Source organism: Erythranthe guttata, chromosome 14, assembly GCF_056151865.1.
Source record: "Erythranthe guttata isolate IM_541 chromosome 14, IM_541, whole genome shotgun sequence".
NCBI classification, from domain to species: domain Eukaryota; kingdom Viridiplantae; phylum Streptophyta; class Magnoliopsida; order Lamiales; family Phrymaceae; genus Erythranthe; species Erythranthe guttata.
In genome coordinates, this window is record NC_142546.1 from 11,913,798 (window position 1) to 11,933,838 (window position 20,041).

At 35.0% G+C, this 20,041-nt stretch overlaps 2 protein-coding genes across 7 annotated transcripts; both read right to left on the bottom strand.

Moving 5' to 3' along the window:
• Window positions 1–260: 260 nt before the first annotated feature.
• On the bottom strand, window positions 261–1,124 carry LOC105952506 (agamous-like MADS-box protein AGL62). The gene has a single exon (XM_012976068.2). The coding sequence runs from the start codon at window positions 957–959 to the stop codon at window positions 261–263; it is 699 nt and encodes a 232-aa protein (XP_012831522.2). The 5' UTR covers window positions 960–1,124.
• An 11,499-nt stretch (window positions 1,125–12,623) lies between these two features.
• On the bottom strand, window positions 12,624–18,754 carry LOC105952519 (serine/arginine-rich splicing factor SR30). 6 transcript variants are annotated; one of them, XR_016029942.1, is made up of 16 exons: window positions 18,619–18,754; window positions 18,082–18,169; window positions 17,095–17,160; window positions 16,946–17,020; window positions 16,740–16,851; window positions 16,604–16,650; window positions 16,453–16,510; window positions 15,333–15,382; window positions 15,154–15,210; window positions 14,911–15,065; window positions 14,719–14,817; window positions 13,798–13,882; window positions 13,577–13,714; window positions 13,281–13,314; window positions 13,023–13,150; window positions 12,624–12,943 (listed from the first exon to the last, which is right to left on the bottom strand). XR_016029942.1 is itself a non-coding variant. In XM_012976083.2 (14 exons), exons 2-14 carry the CDS (start codon window positions 18,163–18,165, stop codon window positions 12,940–12,942), a joined length of 969 nt encoding a protein of 322 aa, XP_012831537.2. In that variant the 5' UTR covers window positions 18,166–18,169; window positions 18,619–18,754; the 3' UTR covers window positions 12,624–12,939. The 6 variants fall into 6 exon arrangements, 2 of the variants coding, with proteins under 2 accessions (XP_012831537.2, XP_012831536.2); XR_016029940.1 differs by having other exon boundaries at window positions 13,281–13,437; XR_016029941.1 differs by having other exon boundaries at window positions 13,023–13,153; window positions 13,281–13,437.
• Between the last annotated feature and the right edge of the window lie 1,287 nt (window positions 18,755–20,041).

A 20,041-nucleotide genomic window follows, 5' to 3' on the forward strand; every position in this document is an offset into this window, starting at 1 on the left:
ATAAATTATTGTTCATCAGTATATCTAGAAAGTCGCATCACAATTAAACGCCAACAATTGCTCCTGCAGTTATAATTATTTGGGATACATGAAATATTAATGAAAACCAAAACAAATTCTCATTGCAAGAACATATATAATATATATGAAATCTCATCATAATTCAAACATAAGCATGATTGATTATTCAATAATAAAAAGCTAGTAAGGTACTAGCACAAAACCAAAAACTAATGATCAAATTATAAAGATTACATGCTTCAGAAAAATCCATGGCAATAACCAAAACCAGCATTGGCATGATCAACATTATTATTCTCATGATCAGCCACAATCGCCAGCTGGCTAGGTTTACTCTCGTATTGGTCGAAAACCCCGTTATTATTCGACATGTAAATATTCGAAGGAATATTCATCATCTTAGTCAACTGCTGACTCACATTCTCCTTGAGATCTTCCATTGCAGTCTTGAGCTGCTCCAGCTCCTCTAACCCTAATTTCTCCACGGGCGCCTCCCACCAATAGTGCGTCTCATTTGTTTTTCTCATGCTGTCCAAATTCTCACCCCTTTTCCTTTCCAAGTCGAGTTCGTACGTAACTTGCCCTAATTGCAAGTTCAGTTCTCTAACACTTGCATTTCTCTGAGCCTCGATAATATGATACGGGCCCCCGTTATTATTAGTAATATTCATATTAATATTGGTGTTGTTGTTAGTGGCAGAGTTTCGAGCCAAGAACCTGTCGACTATGGACTCGACATTGGGGTGGCCGAAGGAGAAAACTTTGCCAGCTGGTGAGAAGACGATAATTGCGATTTCGACCCCACAAAGTGTGCAGAGCTCACTGGCTTTCTTGAATAGACCGGATCTGCGTTTCGAGAAGGTGACTTGTAGGTGGTTTTTTACCTCTATTTTCTCGATTTTGATCTTTTGTCTGCCCATGCTTGGTTTTTTCGCCATAGCGATCGACTTTTTTCTTCTTCTTGTTTTTAGATTGAGGGAAAAGTTTTTGGATTTTTTGAGGATTTTGTGTAGGGAAGAATGAAAATATGTGTCTAATTTATAGAGTTGGGATTTCTAGTACCATGAAAGCTAGCTGGAATTATTTATTTATGTTTTTAACATTTTTACATATGATTTGGGAGTTAAGAAATATTTGTTAGTTAATGTTTGGATTTTTGGTCAGGTGAAAACGTATGTTTTGATTGGCAATATTGAAAGCTATTTAACTAGTTAATTTCAGCTAATCTTAACTCTAATCTGTAACAGTAGTTTGCTAATTATAATGATGAGATTTTGATGGACTTTATGCAATATCATAATAGTCATTATAATTTATATGTAACTTGTGATTTTTTTTTTTTTTTTTTTTTGCATTGAATATGTGTGTTTATGGAAGAGAATTACAACAAAAGAAATGTATTAATTCAAGATTTGGTACTAATTATTATTATTATGACAAATAACATATATAGATGCAGTCCAATTTGTAACACATGTTTCCTTTAAAGCATGATAAATAGTAGGTAGAAACTGATTGAGAGTGAATTGACTATCTATAGATGATTCTAATCAATTTATAAGATCAAAACAATTTATGAAATTAGCTGGTTCATAAATCATTGTTGAAAAAACGTATACATAGTGTGAAACATATTCGACCAAAATAAATATATTTCTTTATCGAGGCATAACCATGGCCCGCCGAAGCTCAAAGTGAGCAAGGCCAGCGCTTTGTGCCTCCAAAAAATTGATTTTTATATATAATGTTTTATAAAAAAAAATAAAAAAAAATAAAAAAAACCAAAAAAAAAAAAAAAACAAAAAAAAACTCTCAAATATACAAAACTTTGAATCCAGCTTCGTACCAGTCTATGTGATAAACTCATCAATTCCGATCTCGGTGGTTGGAAACCCAAAAATCTTTCTTTAAGTTGGCAGGAGTATTATTGTTAAGGGTAATATGCTAGGAGCCCCTCACCACAAACTTAATTTGAAATGGATGACAGCCTCAAATAAAATATAGATTTATCTATCATTCCTCTCATTCTCTCTTCTCATGTTCTTTCTTTTTCCAGTCGCCCCACCCCGGCCATTTCTCTCTCTGAAATGTTAAATGTCGTTTCAATTTTACTAATACCGTTTTGACTTCGAACCTGATTTTGACATATTTCTATTTTGATTTTGGCAAAATTCGAAACACGAAAACTGTAGTCCTTTGGGTTAGTTTTCTAATTCAACTTAAGTCCGCTAGATTGGATGTTGTGTGACAAAGTTATGCATGAATGAGTCACATTTTGAATTTTAGATATCTCAATACATCAAAGTTGTGGGAAGTATCCATTGATTCATGTATATCTTTCTCGTCCGACGTCCAATTTTGGTGATTCAAGTTGGATTAGAAAACGAACTCGGAATACTACAAATCTTATTTTTCAGGTTTGGCAAAATTTGGAATAAAAAATGATCAAAATTAAGTTTGAAGTCGAAACGGTATTATTAAAGCTCAAACGATGTTTATCACATCCCTTTCTCTCTTCTTTTCAACTGTTTCACCTCTCTCTCCTCCCGTATTTCTATCGTCCAACCCATCCCATTCTGAGGACCCATTCCAAATCCGTTGCAGAGCAGTAGAGGAGGCTGAAGGGGGCGATGCGGAGATCTGAAGATTTCGATCGAGGTTATTGGAAACCTCGGCGGCGATGCCATGGAGGGGGCACGTGTAGAAGGGGGCAACGGAGGTGGCAATAACGGTGGTTGTCTTGGTTAGTGATGGTTATGGTGGATATGGCCATTGGAGATGGTGGTGTGAGGTTAGATCGATGGTTGGAGGCGATTGCATCAACCTAGGGTTTTTTTACGGCCCTAGAGTTTTGGTAGACGGCTAGGTTTGGTGGAAAGGAGTTGGCGGCGGCTGCGAATTGTTGGCTGCTAGGATTGGCGACGGCTGAGAATTTGTTTGATGCTAGGGTTTGGAATACTACGCTGTAGTAAACCGTAGTACGCCGTAGTATACCACAGTCTACTAAAATATTAACAACACAACAGATAAAATTAATATATATATATATATATATATATATATATATATATATATATATATATATATATATATATATATATATATATATTAAAAAATAGGTAAATTGAATTTTAAAAAAATGAAAAAACATATTTTTCTTTTTTTTTGTAATTTTCCATATTATATAGAAAAAAAAAGGATTTTTTTCTTTTTTCGGTTTTATAATGGTGTAAAAAATGTTAAATGCTAAAATGAAGAAAGAAAAAAACAAAAAGAAAGGAAAATGTGATTTCTGAAAAAAAAAAATATTAGATGGAAAAATGAAATATTGCAGACTACAAAGATGATTATTTCGAATTTGTGAGTTGGGGGGCATTTTTTGAATGAATTTTCTGAAGAATGTGTAGCAAATCTTTAGTTAAGCTTGTCATTTAATTTTAATAAATTTTGTCACTAGAGACCTATATGTTAAGACCGCAATTGTTAAAGATATTTTTCCCAAGTTTTGGCTTCATATCTTATGCCAGCGTCCCTCTTTCCAAAACAAGTTTGTAACAAGCTTGATGTTAGCATGAGAAGTCTCTAGTACCGGCCGGGGTGAAAATTATGCAAAAAGGAATTCACTTATATACGGGCAAGTGTTGGAACTCAATTTGTAACCTAAATCTCTCTGAGGGCTTGGATTTAGAAGAGCGGTTGATTCTAAAAGGGACTCGATTTCTAAACTTCGGTTGATTCTAAAAGGGACTACATTTTCATGAGTTGGGAAAAGTTGATTATCGATGTTGCATTTAATTTGTTGATGGTGAAGCAACTACTAGCTAGCTGCATTGTATTATTTGAAACCACTAACAGTTCCGATCATCTTTGCCTTAATTCTCCTTGGCCCATTCATGCATTGATCCGCCAGCACTCGCATACAAAATTCTGGATTTTGCTAATAAGCAGCATAATCCTTGACAAAGGTTGTTCTTTGAATTGGAGTTCTATAACGTAACTCCCACTGACGAGATCAAAAGATTTTGGGCACATCTCTGCCCAAAATGGAATTCAAGTTTGCGTCTCCGATCCGATCCATTTATATGGCTGCTCAGTATCTTGCTAAATGTAACTTATCAAAAGTAACTAGTGCAATAATTATATATGCATGAAATAATTATAATTAGATTATAATTATACGAAATAATGTAAGAAAATCAAGATATATCAGAAACAAAGAGTAATGAAAACTCATTGATTGATACCAATGAGAATGGTGCCAGCAAAATGAATCACCAAATAAAAAAATTGTAAAAAGGGGAGGGGATAAAATCATCCAAAATAAAATGGATAAAATTCAAGATAATCTTAGTCGTTGAAGTTGAATAATCTGAAATGACGACTATTATATTCCTAAGTGCAGCTCTACGTACTCATCTAAAAGGGATAAATAAAATACACCGGGAATAAGTTTATAGCCCAATAAGTAACCATATATATCTCAACTCATGGGAGTAAACGTTAATAAGAGAATATTTCATGCTCATAACAGAGATGCAAAATAAATCATATCAAATTATTATAATGTAAATTTTCCAACAACTCATAAATATTCTGGAACAAGGTCGAAAATTACATTACTCATTTAGTATGAATGAATGATGTCAAAGATAGACTACTACATTGCCCTTTTACTAATGTTGAAAAACACGTAGTGTACTCAGCTTGTAACAAGGTTAGAAAGAGTTATGTGAACTCACAGAACATAGCTAAGTTGCTATCTTATCAAAAGTCAGCGGCACAAATTCAGAATTAAGTAATACACAATTTATCTCAAAAAGGAATAGTGTTGAATGACCATCTCAACCAAAAGCTTAAGCTGTTAGTGAAATGTATCATTTAGTATTAATATCTCCAACACGCCCCCTCAAGTGCAGGCGAATTACATTTGAAGCCTTGCACTTGAAATATTTGAATTGGGTGGCGGTGGGATTCGAACTCAGGACCTTTCATTTGGTCTGGCTTTGATACCATGTTGAATGACCATCTCAACCAAAAGCTTAAGCTGTTAGTGAAATGTATCATTTAGTATTAATATCTCCAACAAATAGTTTTCTTTAAAAATCTCAAAACAAAAAGTATAACTACATATTGCTTTTCAAAGAAAAAACCACTAAGAGATGTAGTGTCGCTAATCTTAATAAGAATAATTAACTATTGGGGAAATGAGTGATAACTCCCTACTTTTGAAAATATATATGAGGAGGCTCAATAAATATTTCTGCACTAGTCAAAAACCAAAATTTTGATCTTAATTAGTGAGACCCCCTGAACAACTTGAAGTACATGTTTTACCCTTTTAGTTTTAATTCAATATATAATATACCCCAATCTCCTAATCTTCTCTCTTCACACTCACACGTTTCAATCCACACCGCCGTTCTCTTCATCTCTCTTCACTCTCCCTCTTTCTTACGTTCTCTCGCAACCACTGCTCTCCCACCGTCTTGCGCTACCCGCCGCCACTACTCCCCCACCGTCTTGCGCCGGCCGCCGTTTAATCTCTCCCCCTCTCTCTCTTCATCTCTCCCTCTCTCTAACTCTATCTCGCCAAATCTGGCGCCGACAGAGGCTTGTTTTTTGGAACCGCTAGGCGACCCCTCGGCCTCTTGTTGGTGTACATATCTCATCCTCCTTCTCCAGAGCCTTCACCACCGCCCCCGGCGGGGTTCCGTCGTTGCCGCCGTCGACATACTACAGAAAAGAGGCAAGGACTTTATGGCATGCTTCCAACGACTCAATTACCTGAAGAACTTCGAGCTCTAGTTTCATACTAATCTTCGATCTTCGAGCATTGGAAGAATCACAAATGTAGGAAGGAACGGATCGCTCCTGCCATCCTCGTTGACGTTGCTCTTCTGGCCGCTCATGTTGAGGGTGCCGTTGGTCTCGATTTGCTCGTCGTTTGAGTTGTGGGTCTGGTGGTAGTGGAATTACTCAAATTCAATCAGGTAATTTGACGAGCATCTCTTGGTTTCTATTTTTATTTGTGATTTTGAGATATTGATTGAATGGTAGTGTGGTTATTTCCCAAATTTTACTGTTTGTTCTGACATTAGGTATTGATGTAAAGTTTGTTGCCTGTGGCTTGCAATTAATTACTGTATATATTATGGGTATCCAATTGAGAACTTTTCCTTTATATTCCAATAATGCTGATTTTAATTTCGCTGTAATGGTGATAAGAGTCAATTGATGATATAAATTGATTTCTTATATTATAGTGCTGAAATTTGTACTTTGGTGAGGTGTTTATTGGCTACAGTGAAGAAATAACAAGATTTATCATGTAGTCATATATAGTCATGTGTTTGATCGAGTTCTTTATTTGTGTGTGTGTGTGGGTGCATTTTTTAGTTTATTGCATCACATTCTAATTTGGAAACTTTTCCTGCCATTTGAATGACTTGCCTATCGTAATTAAATGAAATTTTGTATGTTTGGTGAATCTTTTAGGTCCAATTTTACGATTCACCCTTTGAAATTTATGATTTTTTTCTATGTAGTAACATATATTAACATGTAATCAATCATGTATGAGTTATGTGGGGAGTATGATGGTGATGTATTTGTATATCAGTAGGTGATAGTGTGTGTGTATATTCAACTTTGAAGCAAAATTCGTTGTTTGTTTAATATTTTTTTCTTTTTCCGCAGGTCTTGGTGAATTTTGCTCTCTTACAAAATGTCCATGTTTTTTGATAATGTAGTGGCTGCTTTTTTCTATGTAAGGTTTTCAAAATTGCTCTCTTATCTTGTTCATTTTTGTTATAAATCATATGTCATTTATTTTTTGTATTTATTTGAAGATGATTCGAAATGCCTCAAGTGTGAGAGCTCTGTTTGTATGCAGTACAAACTTAATCAGTAGTTGTTACTAGTAGTTGTTACTTAGATGGGTGATTTGGGTCAGGTGAATATACAGTTATAGTCATGACTATACACGACTACATATGACTATACATGACTATACTACAAGTTCTATAGTCATGTATAGTTATATGTAGCCATGACTATACACGACTACATATGACTATAGAACTTGTAGAATACTGTAGTAATTTGTAGTCGATTACAGTACAGTAAATTTATTCAAAAAAAACAAAAATTCATGTTTTTTGGTATTTTTAATGTAATCTAACTTGCATGTTCCATTTTGCTCTTTAACTTGTATTTTTTTGTCGCAGGTTTTGCTTTGTATAACATTATGAGATGCAAAGAATAAGACGCAGAGAAGTGCCTTGTGAAGTTGGACTCATGCTACAGTACTCCAGATTTATGCCACTTATGTAACTATAGATAATTATAGACAACTATAGTCACGTTTAGTAACATATAGTTATATGTATGCTATGTGTTTTTTAATGTATAGTAATGCGTGTTCATGTTTTGAAGATTATATGCACGTGATTGTGTTTTTTTTTTAGGGGGTTAGATGATTATCAAGATTAAAATTGTGAATTTTGTTGTTGGTGTAGATTAATTATGGGGTAAAAAAACATTACATGATTACATATAACTATGTACAATAAATTTATCAAAAAAGATAAAATTAAAAATTAAAAATTAAAAATTAAAAAAATTAAAAAATTAAAAAAAAATTAAATTAAAAAAATTAAAAAATTAAAAAAAATTAGAAAATAAATTTTTTTAATAATAATACAAAAATGGGTATGTATAAAAAATAATAATAATATAAACATTTATATTTTTTAGTTAAGAAAATCTATAAAAATGCTAAATGCAGCCCTAAAAATGCTAAATGCAGTTGGGCTTTATGTGGGGCGAAAATGTTGAATGCAGTTGGGCGAAAATTGAACTTAAGGGCACAATAGTACTTTTGCCTCTCCAGAAAGTATCTCAAAAGAAGAATTTTAAGGGTGGACATATCCCTATATATTTTCCATATGAGGGGTGTATATCCAGTGGACCCTTGACTATTTATCAATCTCCCTACGCTCTGTTTATTGAAACTTATACCATAAAAATCATTTTGTTGATGTTTGCAAAAGCTTTTTGGTGATAAAGGGTAAATTTTGGATAATTGTTTATTTTAAGAAGTTGTGGATGATTGCATATATCCTACAATAATCAACTTGTTTTTCACAAACAAGCATTAATCTTCAACATAATTTTGTAAAAGATTTTAAGTGTGCATTTGAATTGGGATGAAATTAAAATGAGTCTACATGAGATTTATAACCTACCACAAATTCTTAAAAAGCAACTAAAAATTGGCAAGTGTTATAGAATAAAAACATATATATAATAAACTAATATAAATTATGTAAATGAAACTGAAAGCTCTTATATAAGACTGCAATTGCTTGGTAGTGAAATCTTATATAATAATGAGGATTGAGAGATATACATTTCATTCTCATTACGTCTATTTATATACAGAGAGGGTTTAAGCATTGTCATGCTTATTAAGGATTAGTATAAGGAGAAGATGGCACGTGTAATAGTGAAGGGGAATCTTAGTCTCCAAGGCAAAAATGATGCTGAGTCCACATATTGATGTATATCTATTTATAATACTATCCCTTGGACGAAGTATTATTGTATCGGCTGTAAATTGGATGAGTACGATGTATGCCTCGTTAAAAACCTCAAGTCGGAAAACCCAGTGGGATAAAACCGAATATAAGGGAAAAAAAGTGCATAACTCAATCCAAGTCGTGTGCAGAAGCTGCCTCGTTAAAAACCTTTGCTGGAAAACCCAATGGGACAAAACCAGTCAAAAGGGAAAAAGAGTGCAGCGCACTATTTTGCTCCCCCTGAAATGATCGCACTGTAAACCTTTGGGGTGAGCCATCAATCTTGCTCCATATCGGCTCTTCTCATTCCAATGCCATATACCAATTTCTCAAATGTAGAAGCCTGGAAGGACTTGGTTCAATCGCTTTTTATGTATCTGTGCTATATAATCAACATTATCATGTTAGTGGGCATGCTTGTTTGGTAAATCAACAAGACGTACCTGCAACATTACAAAACTGTGAGTCATTATTCACTGTAATTATCATCGTAGACAATCTATTAATCAATTAAGAATGTAAATATATTATTTATGATCGTCTCATTTGTATGCCATATATTTCATTGAAATAACTTATGAAATTTCTGGTATTTCGAGATTTGATATCGCTTTTTCGATATCAGGCTCAACAGATTCATCTGGAGCATTCTCACTAGGAACCACTTGGTTCGAGGGTTCATCAATTTTCCCCTTTCTTTTTTCTAGGAACAACGTCCTTTGATCCAATTGGTCTACCCCATTTTTGTCGTGGGGGATCATCATTCATTTTCGCATGTTCTTCAGGAACATCGAACCTAGCTGGCACATTCACAGCTGGAATATAAGACTTCGTGACTCTACTGGCATCATTAAATGCATCAGGAAGTCTATTGGCAATATTTTGTAAATGAATGATTCTATAGATCTCATTTTCACATTCAGAGGTACGTGGCTCGAGATGAGATAAATGTTGCTCACACCATGTGAGATTCTCGATTGGTTTTTGTTTATCATTATCACGGATATTCTGAATATTCTTACCAATCGGTATAAATAATGTCTCATCAAAATGACAATCCGCAAATCTAGCGGTAAATAAATCACCCGTCATTGGTTCCAAGAACCTAATAATTGACGGTGAATCAAACCCAACGTATATGCCAAGTCGGCGTTGGGGACCCATTTTAGTCCTCTGAGGAGGAGGAATTGGCACTTGCACAGCGCAACCAAATGTGCGAAGATGCGAAATATCGGGCTCAAAGCCTGATGCCAATTGCATTGGGGAATGCATATGATAAGCAGTTGGGCGTAATTTAATCAGTGTTGATGCATGCAATACTCCATGGCCCCATGCTGCACTAGTGAGTTTAGATCTCATCAGCAAAGTACGAGCAATTATTTGGACGCGTTTAATCAGAGATTCCGCCAGTCCATTTTGAGTGTGAACGTATGCTACTAGGTGCTCGACATTTATTCCCAATGCTGCACAATAATATGTGTCAGCAAACGCGTAAATATTATATTTCGCGTTGATAATAAGCATACGTAGTACCATTAGGCAACATAATTGTTGCATTCCCGGAGTCATCTATTCTCTCCACGGGATCAGATATGATTTTAACTTGTGCCTTGTACAATGTCACACTCGAGAAATATATTTTATTATTGAATATTGAGTGTGTAGTTGCACTATCGAGTAGGCAATAGTCATATTTGTCCATGTTTTCATGTACGCGTAATTAAAAATCAGCTCGACCTCGAGTATTTATCCTCCAAGGGAGATATGTACATGTGGGTTTATTCAAAACAACTCAATCTTGGGAATCACACCATCCAAGAGAGATTATACATGGATACACACAAAATAACTCAATCTCGGAATCACACCTTTCGAGAGAGATACATATACACTGGGTACAAAATAACCCATAACCCTTTAAGTTTGGGCTTGTGATTAATAGCCTCTAAGTTGGCTCTTGACAGGTTTTACCTCGTCTAATGACTCTACGAGCTTCAGGCTCGGAGATATTTTCAAATAATTGGCCTTTAAATCAGCTTTTGACGGATATTATCACGTCTTGACTCAACGAGCTTCAGGTCGGAGTTATATTCAGATATTTGGCCTTCAAATCGGCTTTTGATGGATATTATCACGTCTTAACTCAACGAGCTTCAGGCTCGGAGATGTATTCAGATATTTGGCCTTCAAATCGGCTTTTGACGGATATTATCACGTCTTAACTCAACGAGCTTCAGGCTCGGAGATATATTCAGATATTTGGCCTTTAAATCGGCTTTTGACGGATATTATCACGTCTTGACTCAACGAGCTTCAGGCTCGGAGTTATATTTGTGATTTAGCCTCTAAATCGGCTTTATTGTCTTAACGAGTTTAGACTCGGAGCTATATTAAATATTTAGCCACTAAATCGGCTTTCTTGCTTCAACGAGTTTAGACTCGGAGCTATATTAAAGATTTAGCCTCTAAATCGGCTTTCTTGTCTCAACGAGTTTTGCTCGGAGCTATATGAACAGTTTAGCCTTTAAATCAGCTTTCTTGTCTCAACGAGCTTAGGCTCGGAGCTATATTAGCGATTTAGCCTCTATATCGGCTTTCTTGTCTCAACGAGCTTAGACTCGGAGCTATATTTTATTTATTTGACGGGAATTCCAACGTCTCAATTCAACGAGTTTATCCGCTCGGAATTATAGTATGACCTCTATACGGTCTCTGTTAAGCTCTACGGGTACTATGCCCGGAGTTGATAGCCTCTAAATCGGCTTTAAACGGAGATTATTATTTCCCCAACTCAACGAGCTTATGCTCGGAGTTAATCTCATAGTCTCTAAATCAACTTTCAACTGAGATTATTATATATTTTACTCGACGAGCATCATGCTCGGAGTGAATATCTTGGCCTCTAAGTCGGCCCACAGATCTGTTAAACATAACACGTGCTTATAGCACTGCTTGGGATCCACAAGCTTGCAAATATAAATTTCAGCAGCAATTCAACAAATAAATAAGCAATATATTAATATACACGAATCCATCATATCCTTTGAGAAATGATAGCGTATAAAATACTGAAGTATTCGCTAATCATTCTCGTTTGTCATTTCGACAATAGAACGAGGATCTGGATTTTCGTAAAATAAAATAGAAAGAAGAATACGAAAATAACAAATCTCTATCGAGCAAAATCTCGTGCTGATAACGTGTTATAGAATAAAAACATATATATAATAAACTAATATAAATTATGTAAATGAAACTGAAAGCTCTTATATAAGACTGCAATTGCTTGGTAGTGAAATCTTATATAATAATGAGGATTGAGAGATATACATTTCATTCTCATTACGTCTATTTATATACAGAGAGGGTTTAAGCATTGTCATGCTTATTAAGGATTAGTATAAGGAGAAGATGGCACGTGTAATAGTGAAGGGGAATCTTAGTCTCCAAGGCAAAAATGATGCTGAGTCCACATATTGATGTATATCTATTTATAATAGCAAGTACATATTTAAAATTTACTGTTAAATCACTTAATCAAAATAAGCACAAAAGGGATTAATTTCCTCCCACAAAAACCTCTCATCTCAATGAACCCTACATGTCCTCATAAAGTGGATTCATAGACTCAAAAAAATATTTAGAAGACAAATGAAACGACCAATATGACTTTCCATTATTAATTATAAAAGTGATAAAGCTACAACAAAATGTTTTTCAAGAGAGGCTTTTAAAATATAGCTTCAAACTGCTTATTTGAAGATAATGAAAAGTAAATTGAGTTTGCAAACAATCAAAGCTTTTGCAAACACCACCTAAAACCCAGTCACAAACTGCTTCACCAGTCATTTTGAGAGAGAGAGAGAGAGAGAGAGAGAGAGAGAGAGAACCATATAAAGTACAACTATGGCCGACTGTGATACAATGAGTTGAGGGAGTCAGTAATCCTAACATACAATTCCAACACTATAATCCATACTACCATGTAAAGGACTAAAAGGTCAATCGATCCCCATGCTCCTCTACTCGAATATTATAAATTCATTCATAACGAAATCGATCCCAACGCAAATGAATAAGAGTGTTGTCAACCCCCGACAAAATCTTTAAGGCCATAATAATGTAGTTACAGTGCAAATGTTTAACATACTAAAAGTCTTTCAATGCAGAAAACAAGTCAACATACAAAACTGAATATTGGGGAAACACAAGACAAGACACTTCCCCCAAAGACCTTCAGCAATTTGATCATATCATCACTTCTAACACACTCTACTTCTTTCAATGCAAAGAAAGACAGCATCCATTGCACCCCCTCATCAGATAATAACCATTTTTTTTACCTGTTGCAACAATTTAAAATGACATTCAGTACATAATACATATATGTGTATGCATATGTATAAGAAAACAACACAGAACCTAGAACGGCTCCTGCTTCGACTCTGGCTTGGGCTCTTGCTCTTGCTCTTGCTCCTGCTCCTGCTGCGGTCTCTGGTAGGACTGAGTCTTTTTGAGATTTTGGGACTCATGCTCACACGCTTCTGCGTCTGCTAACATTAATTAAACAAAAAAGAATACGTAGATATAAAGAATATTGAGCAGAATCCAGCAAATGCCCGTACTTACAAGAGAGAATAGAACAGACCAATTAATAAATAAAATAATGGATAGACTTACAGATGGTTTTGGAGAGCGGGATCTTGATGGAGATCTGCAAAAAGTTCCAAAACACCCAGTTTATTAATCCACTACTGCCTCTTAACATTTGATCCAAGAGCCTCGACGCCACTTCCACGTCATAGTGACGTTGACCAAATGTATAAGGGGAAGGAAGCTCACAAACATTTAGCAGATTACACAAGGAAAAGGGAAAGAAAATAAGATAAACTCCAAATAAAATTTATGAAAAAATGAAATAAACCATTTATAGATAGCTAACAAATGCTCTTTGAAAGATCGACAAGGATAGATACCAAAAAGAATCACTAAACACTCTGATAAAGCTTTGGCTGCTTAACAAACAGCATTGGAGATAGTTAAAAGGTATCCAAATTCCACCGCAAAAAGGTGCTCCATAATTAGTAATCCGTGATCTTCTTTGTTTGTCCAATCTAGCAGCCAAGCACATGTGTTATGCTCGTTAGAACAGACACATCGTGATTGATCTAAAGTTACCATCTGTAAATCATCATACCTCCAAAACCAACTGAGTTGTAGCCAACCCACAAGATCCTAAATCCAATCCCCAGATCGTGCAAAATATAGGTAATTCCATGTTTCTAAGAACAAAGAAAACATTTTATTGACACAACTCAAAAGCATGATTCAAGAATATACAGGGACTGAAATTATTGAGATCTGAACTAATATCAACTCTACTGGAACACAAGAGAGATTGAATGAACTTGAGCCTGCATTTTAGAGTATAAAAACCAATTTCGGTAAAGAGAAGATAAGCAAGCTCAACTGAGTTCATTCAACTCATGTGCTCCACAGATTGTTAGATATCATAAAATTAACAATGCAAATAACACGTCAGACAACCTCGATGTGACCCTTAACTACAAGGTACCCAAAAGAAAACCACTTAAACAATTTACAGATTTCTCTAATGATTGTTAGTCTATTGTAATGCCATTAGACGTTTAAAGTGGCATTGCACATTACTACAAACATGAACTTTGAGCTTATATATTCCATCTATAAAAAACAATATCACTCCAGGTATCAAGAACAATATCACTCCAGGTAATGCTGAGATCATCACATCACAAACGTGACAGACAATATCACTCCAGGTAAAAAGCAGTTGAACTATCCGTATACCGACAGTTCGGCAAAATACTGGTTGCAATCAATTTGCAAAGCAAATAAAATACTCAATGCATAAACCTTCAACAAAGTCACAAACTTGGAATATTATTCTTTTAAAACTGCAACTAGCAGAAAAATGATAGAAAACGGTGAACAAGTTATAAATGAACTTAGCAACTTACACCTGCAAAAAGACTATAAAATATGAACAAAAGATAAGCATTTTCTAAGAAACTCTAGCTTAATTTGAACTTTCAACAACAAAATGAACAAAGCAAACACAAAAAAAAAAGGTGGTTACCTTGAAGCAGAGCGAGCTTTTGACCGAGAACGAGACCGAGAAGACACGGACTTCGAACGAGATCTTGAGCGACGTGACGATTTGCCCTTGGGTGACTTGCTGTAAGAAGATTAATTAAGTTGATAAGTATCTCACAAAGTATACGCTAGTAGTTAGGAAGAGAGGAGGGGGGGCACTGTATGGCAATATAACCTTCTGCTTCTGCTCCGACGGCCAGCTGGACTTCTACTCCGACGGCCAGCTGGACTTCTGCTCCTGCTGCGACCATTGCTTCTTCCTTTTGGGTAAGGGCTGAGGCTGCGACTGCGACTGCGACTCCTAGAATGGCTTGAATCATACTCCTTAACCTAATGGCAATGAAGACGTTACAACAGTTCATGCAGTTACAACATGTAGAGATAAAATGAAATGACAAATTTAGTAACTGAGTCTTACATGAACTCTAGCCCGGGAAAAGGCATTTTTAAACTCAGAATCATCAAGCTTCTTAACCTAAAAGAGGCAAAAAGTAATATAAGGAAACTGTAAGTCTTCAAGAAAAATCAAGATTCTACAAACGAGAAAATAAAATAGACAAATTAATAGTCACTCAGGACTATTTAAAAATAACTTACAGCATATTTCATGTCATCATAATTTGTATAATCAACTATTCCTGTTTTTCCTGCAGGATGAAAAGTCGCATACACTTGAAGAATCATCGTACACAGACAAGCAACAAATGCGATAATACTTGAAAAACTACAGTAATAAGTTGAAACGAAGTTTTTTGGAAAGACAAAGATGCAGGGCTACATGACTACGAACGCAAATGTCAAAAGAAGAAGATTGTAAACCCAAACAATGCCATGCAAAACAGAAATATGTCAGATGCCAGCATCATTTTTTTTATAAAATGTAAAAAACTCTAACCAACACAATAAAGAGTAGTGTACAGCCTAGGTAGCACGGAGATGGCTGGAGTCACGAGTTTCCTTGTTTAGGAAACGTTTCGGGAATGGGAAAGCGAAGAAAACGATCCGAAACGAGCAAAAGTTTCAGGGGGCTTTGTTAATAAATAAAATTTGGGAATGCGTTAAAATAAGAAAAAAACCAAATTCCACGTGGTAAAAAGCCCCAACCTCTCTCTCTCTCTCCTCTTTTCCTCTCTATTGAGAAGAACCAGATAACCACTTCTGACCCTAACGTATTATGTCCCTCTCATCCATTACTCTCCCGCACACGAAAACCACTTGTCACCTGGGCAAAGAAGAATCCCCCGGTTCGACAAATAATAATTATTATGCCTCAGTTTCTTGTTTCTTCCTTGCTTTATTTTCACTTGTGCTAAGACTGGTCTCCAAATGTTGACTATCTGTTTATTGTAGAAATGATAAACCCTCCCTTTTTCGCTTTTGTGGGGAAGAATGTCAATTTTGTCTTTCCGTGTCCGTTTCCGTGCTACACAGTATAGAGCCCATGCATACATGCTAATTCAGAGTTATCATTTGCAGAATATTGAGTTAGCGGAAATGATATCAATCAGAGGTATGAACAAAATGCTAAAACAGGTTCCTCAGATGCGCATACAGAAACACCACGAATACATAACACTTGTAAAACAACTCTACTAACCCAAACTACAGCTGCTACACAGAGCCGTGTAAGCAACAAATGGTATACTATCAACCATAATACAGAAGAAATGTATAGTCATGTCTCGCAAAATTAGTTTTAAAAAAAAAAACATCTTACCACTCCCTTCATGAAAAACCTGAGAGAAGCAAACATCTCCAGCTCGGCGCATGTGATCCTAGATATAGATGAATAAGACTAACTTTCAGCAAATAGCTCTATACAGATGATATAGCAGGCCAACTTTACATTATAAAGAAGATGGAACTACCTTGAGATCTTGCCATGAAGCAGAATGAGGCAGTCCAGTGATTAAAACTGAAAAATGGGATAAAGTGAGACAAACTCGCAACCATGTAAATGTAATTCTGATATTGTAAAGTCGGCATATGAAACAATGTTTCCACCTCTATATTCAGAGCGCTTGGACACACCACCACGAGGACCCCGACTACCGCTAAAGCTACTATGACGATCAGTTGTTGATGAATTGCCACGACCACCATGTGCAAGCTCAACCTGTTTTAATAAATCACCAGTGAACCAAAAAACAAAGGAATATAAAAGGAATCAAACGATAATAAAAAATAAAAAAAAAATTAACACAACCAACCCGCAGGCGATTCCCATCAAAATCATAGCCATCACGTCCCCGAATGGCATCTTCAGCGTCACGAGCTTCTTCAAACTGTCACGAAATATATTACAGTGAAAAATAGAGTTGTAATGACAAAGTGACGCAAAAGGAAAATCACTACGTACCTCAACAAATGCATAACCAGGTGGCCTAGGTGGCATTTTCAGATCCACATGCACAATCTCACCATACTGCAGCAAGAACCCCAATCATTTAATGACAACCAAGATAATTTACAGGAACACAATAAAAAATTAAAGAACAAAAAAAAAAGGAAATAAACCAACTGCACTTATAGAATCATCCAAAGCTCGAAAAGTGATTTTTTTGTTTATTGTCATATATTTTCCTTCTATGTTCTTTGCAGTTGAGAAAGAGAAAGGACAATTTGCACAGAACCCTACTTGCAATACTACACCTCTAATTAAGTAATACTCATCTGCAAATAAAGATGGTGGTGAGTTATGCCTATCACTGTAGTAGTAGTGTCAGAAGAAATTCCTCCTCATCTGGATACTTATGATTGGATTTATGATGATTTAAATAAAATAGTTATTTGCCAAGAAAACCAAGGTCCAAGAATCCCAACTACTAAACATCATGCATAAACTTGACTTGATATCTTCTAAAGGTACTCCCTTTCTAAAGTGCTTAGCTTCCTCCAGTAGGCAAATTTATTTCTTAACTAATCGTTTCTGATGTCATTATTCTGATTAAATTTTCAATTTGAGGCTTGTATGACACGTCTCCTCATATTAAGGGAGCAAGAACCTCCGTGCCCCAATATAAGAAAGAAACAACCTTTGACACTCAAAATGTAAATAAATGACTCTGATGATTCATGTTAACCACGACACAACAATATAGCAAAATGAAAAGAGCAGACGTAACTACTGACGTCAAGCATCTGAATCTGAACAAGGCAATAAACTAACAGCCAAGTTCATGCATAAACTGACACATGTTTGGTCAGATTTGCAGTTCAAAAATATTATAAAAAAATTCTAGTTAGGTAGAAATAGGGAAAGCAGAGAAAATAAGGAATTCCCTCAAAGTGATATATATATATATATATATATATATATATATATATATATATATATATATTAAACCTTGTAAAACAGATCTTCCACTTCCCGCTCACGAATGTCACCAGGAAGGTTGCCGACATAGAGGGTTCTGCTGGAACGACTCATCTTGCTGAAGAGATACATGCAAACATTGCAAAAATATAAAAAATGAAACGAAGCAAGAAAAAATTTAAAAAAAAAAAAAATTAGCCAGAACCGGTTACAAAAATATTCAAACAACTATGTACAAAGCAACTAGGAGAAAATCAAACAAAATAAGCATCATAGACAAGACACGTCGCATAAAGTGGAAGCAATAATAAACTGCACAACTTTTAACCTAAATTAAGATATATGAATTTGTCGGTCGCTGTTAACCTTAAAGAGACCACCGATAAAAAATGAACTGAAACTAGAAACAAAATACTGGGGTCGAAATTTAATAGAATATTGAATTCAATCGAGAAATTGTTCGCAAATTAAATAAAAAACAAGAATTACACAAGTACGTCATCGCGTATAGATCCGCCAGAGAAACTTAGTAATAAGAAGAAGAAGAAGATGAAAAAAAGGATTTACCTTGACGAATGTTAACAGATAGAACAAGAGCTTCGCAAGACTTGGAAGGTTTCTTAGGGTTTTTGAGGGAGGAGGTAGGATTGAGATACGGGGTGCAAATTGCAATCTAGGGTAGATGAAATGAAATAATGGTGGGGTCAGTTTTTTTCAATTTTACAGGTACGTTGCATTTTGCACCCCACAAATTACACCAATTGTCAATTTTCACCCTATATTCTTAACATTTACAAACTTCACCCTGTAACTCAAGATACAACCGACGTCATTTTGTTATGAGATTTTAACTCAAAAATAATATATCATCATATTTATTTTCTTTCTTAGTGGTCTTTTTTGCCTTTTCTACATTAATCTTTTTTTTTACTAATGTGATAAAGAAATTAACTCATATAAATATTCTAAAAGTTCTGCGAGACAAATATAATTCTTTATTTTTTAGAATCAAGTTCAAAAGTTTTTTCTTTTGAATTTTATTTGTTTTTTTCAAATTGTAATGTATAAACAAAAAGATGAACTGATCAAGATTTTTAGAAGAAAACAAAACTTTAATCGAGTGAAATTTAATTTGATCTTTTTATTCAACAAATTCTGAAATCGAAATACTCATTAGATTAAACAAAGTAGACATTTCGGAATTTTAAAATTAATGAATTTTCAAAAAAAAAAGTTGAATTGATATTTCCATTTTTTACTTTTTTTTTTTGGAAAATATTCAAGAGATCCTAGAACCCAAGAAAAACGATCAAATGATATTAAAATTCGAAAATAAAGAGAGTAAGAAAGTATGTCAATTTTTATTTTATTTTCATTTTATTTTTTTGAGTAAATTTAAGTCCATTACAAGGGGAAGTATGGAAGGGGGACTCGAACCCTGGACTTTTACCTTATTGATAAGGCTAGGTACCAACTCTCCTAATGAGGGTTGGTAGAAGGTATGTTAATTTGACTCGCCCCGATGGATCCCCACGCCAAAATTTTTGAGTATTACCTGCCCCAAAAAAATTGACTGAGTATGGGGATAGGGACGGTTTTGTAGGTAATAGTCCTGCAGATCCACCCCGTATGTTATTATTTATATATATATTTATTATTTATTATTTATTATAATGAAATATATATGATAAAATATTTAAATATTACTAACCCTAAACAATTAATTGAATTTTGTGATTTGAAGTTAAATTTGCACTTTGTTGGTTTGTTTATTTAACCAAATTTTTAAATTAAAAATGAATTCCATTTTTATTTAAAATAATACAGAGATTTTACAGGGTGGGTATCCGTTGGGATTTTACGGGGTGGTATGGGATACCAACTCATAAAATTCGGGAATTTTGATGGGGAGGGGATGTGGATTTTCAGAGCGGGGCAGGGACGGCGATTGCAAAATTCGCCCCATACCCGCCCCATTGTCATCCCTGTT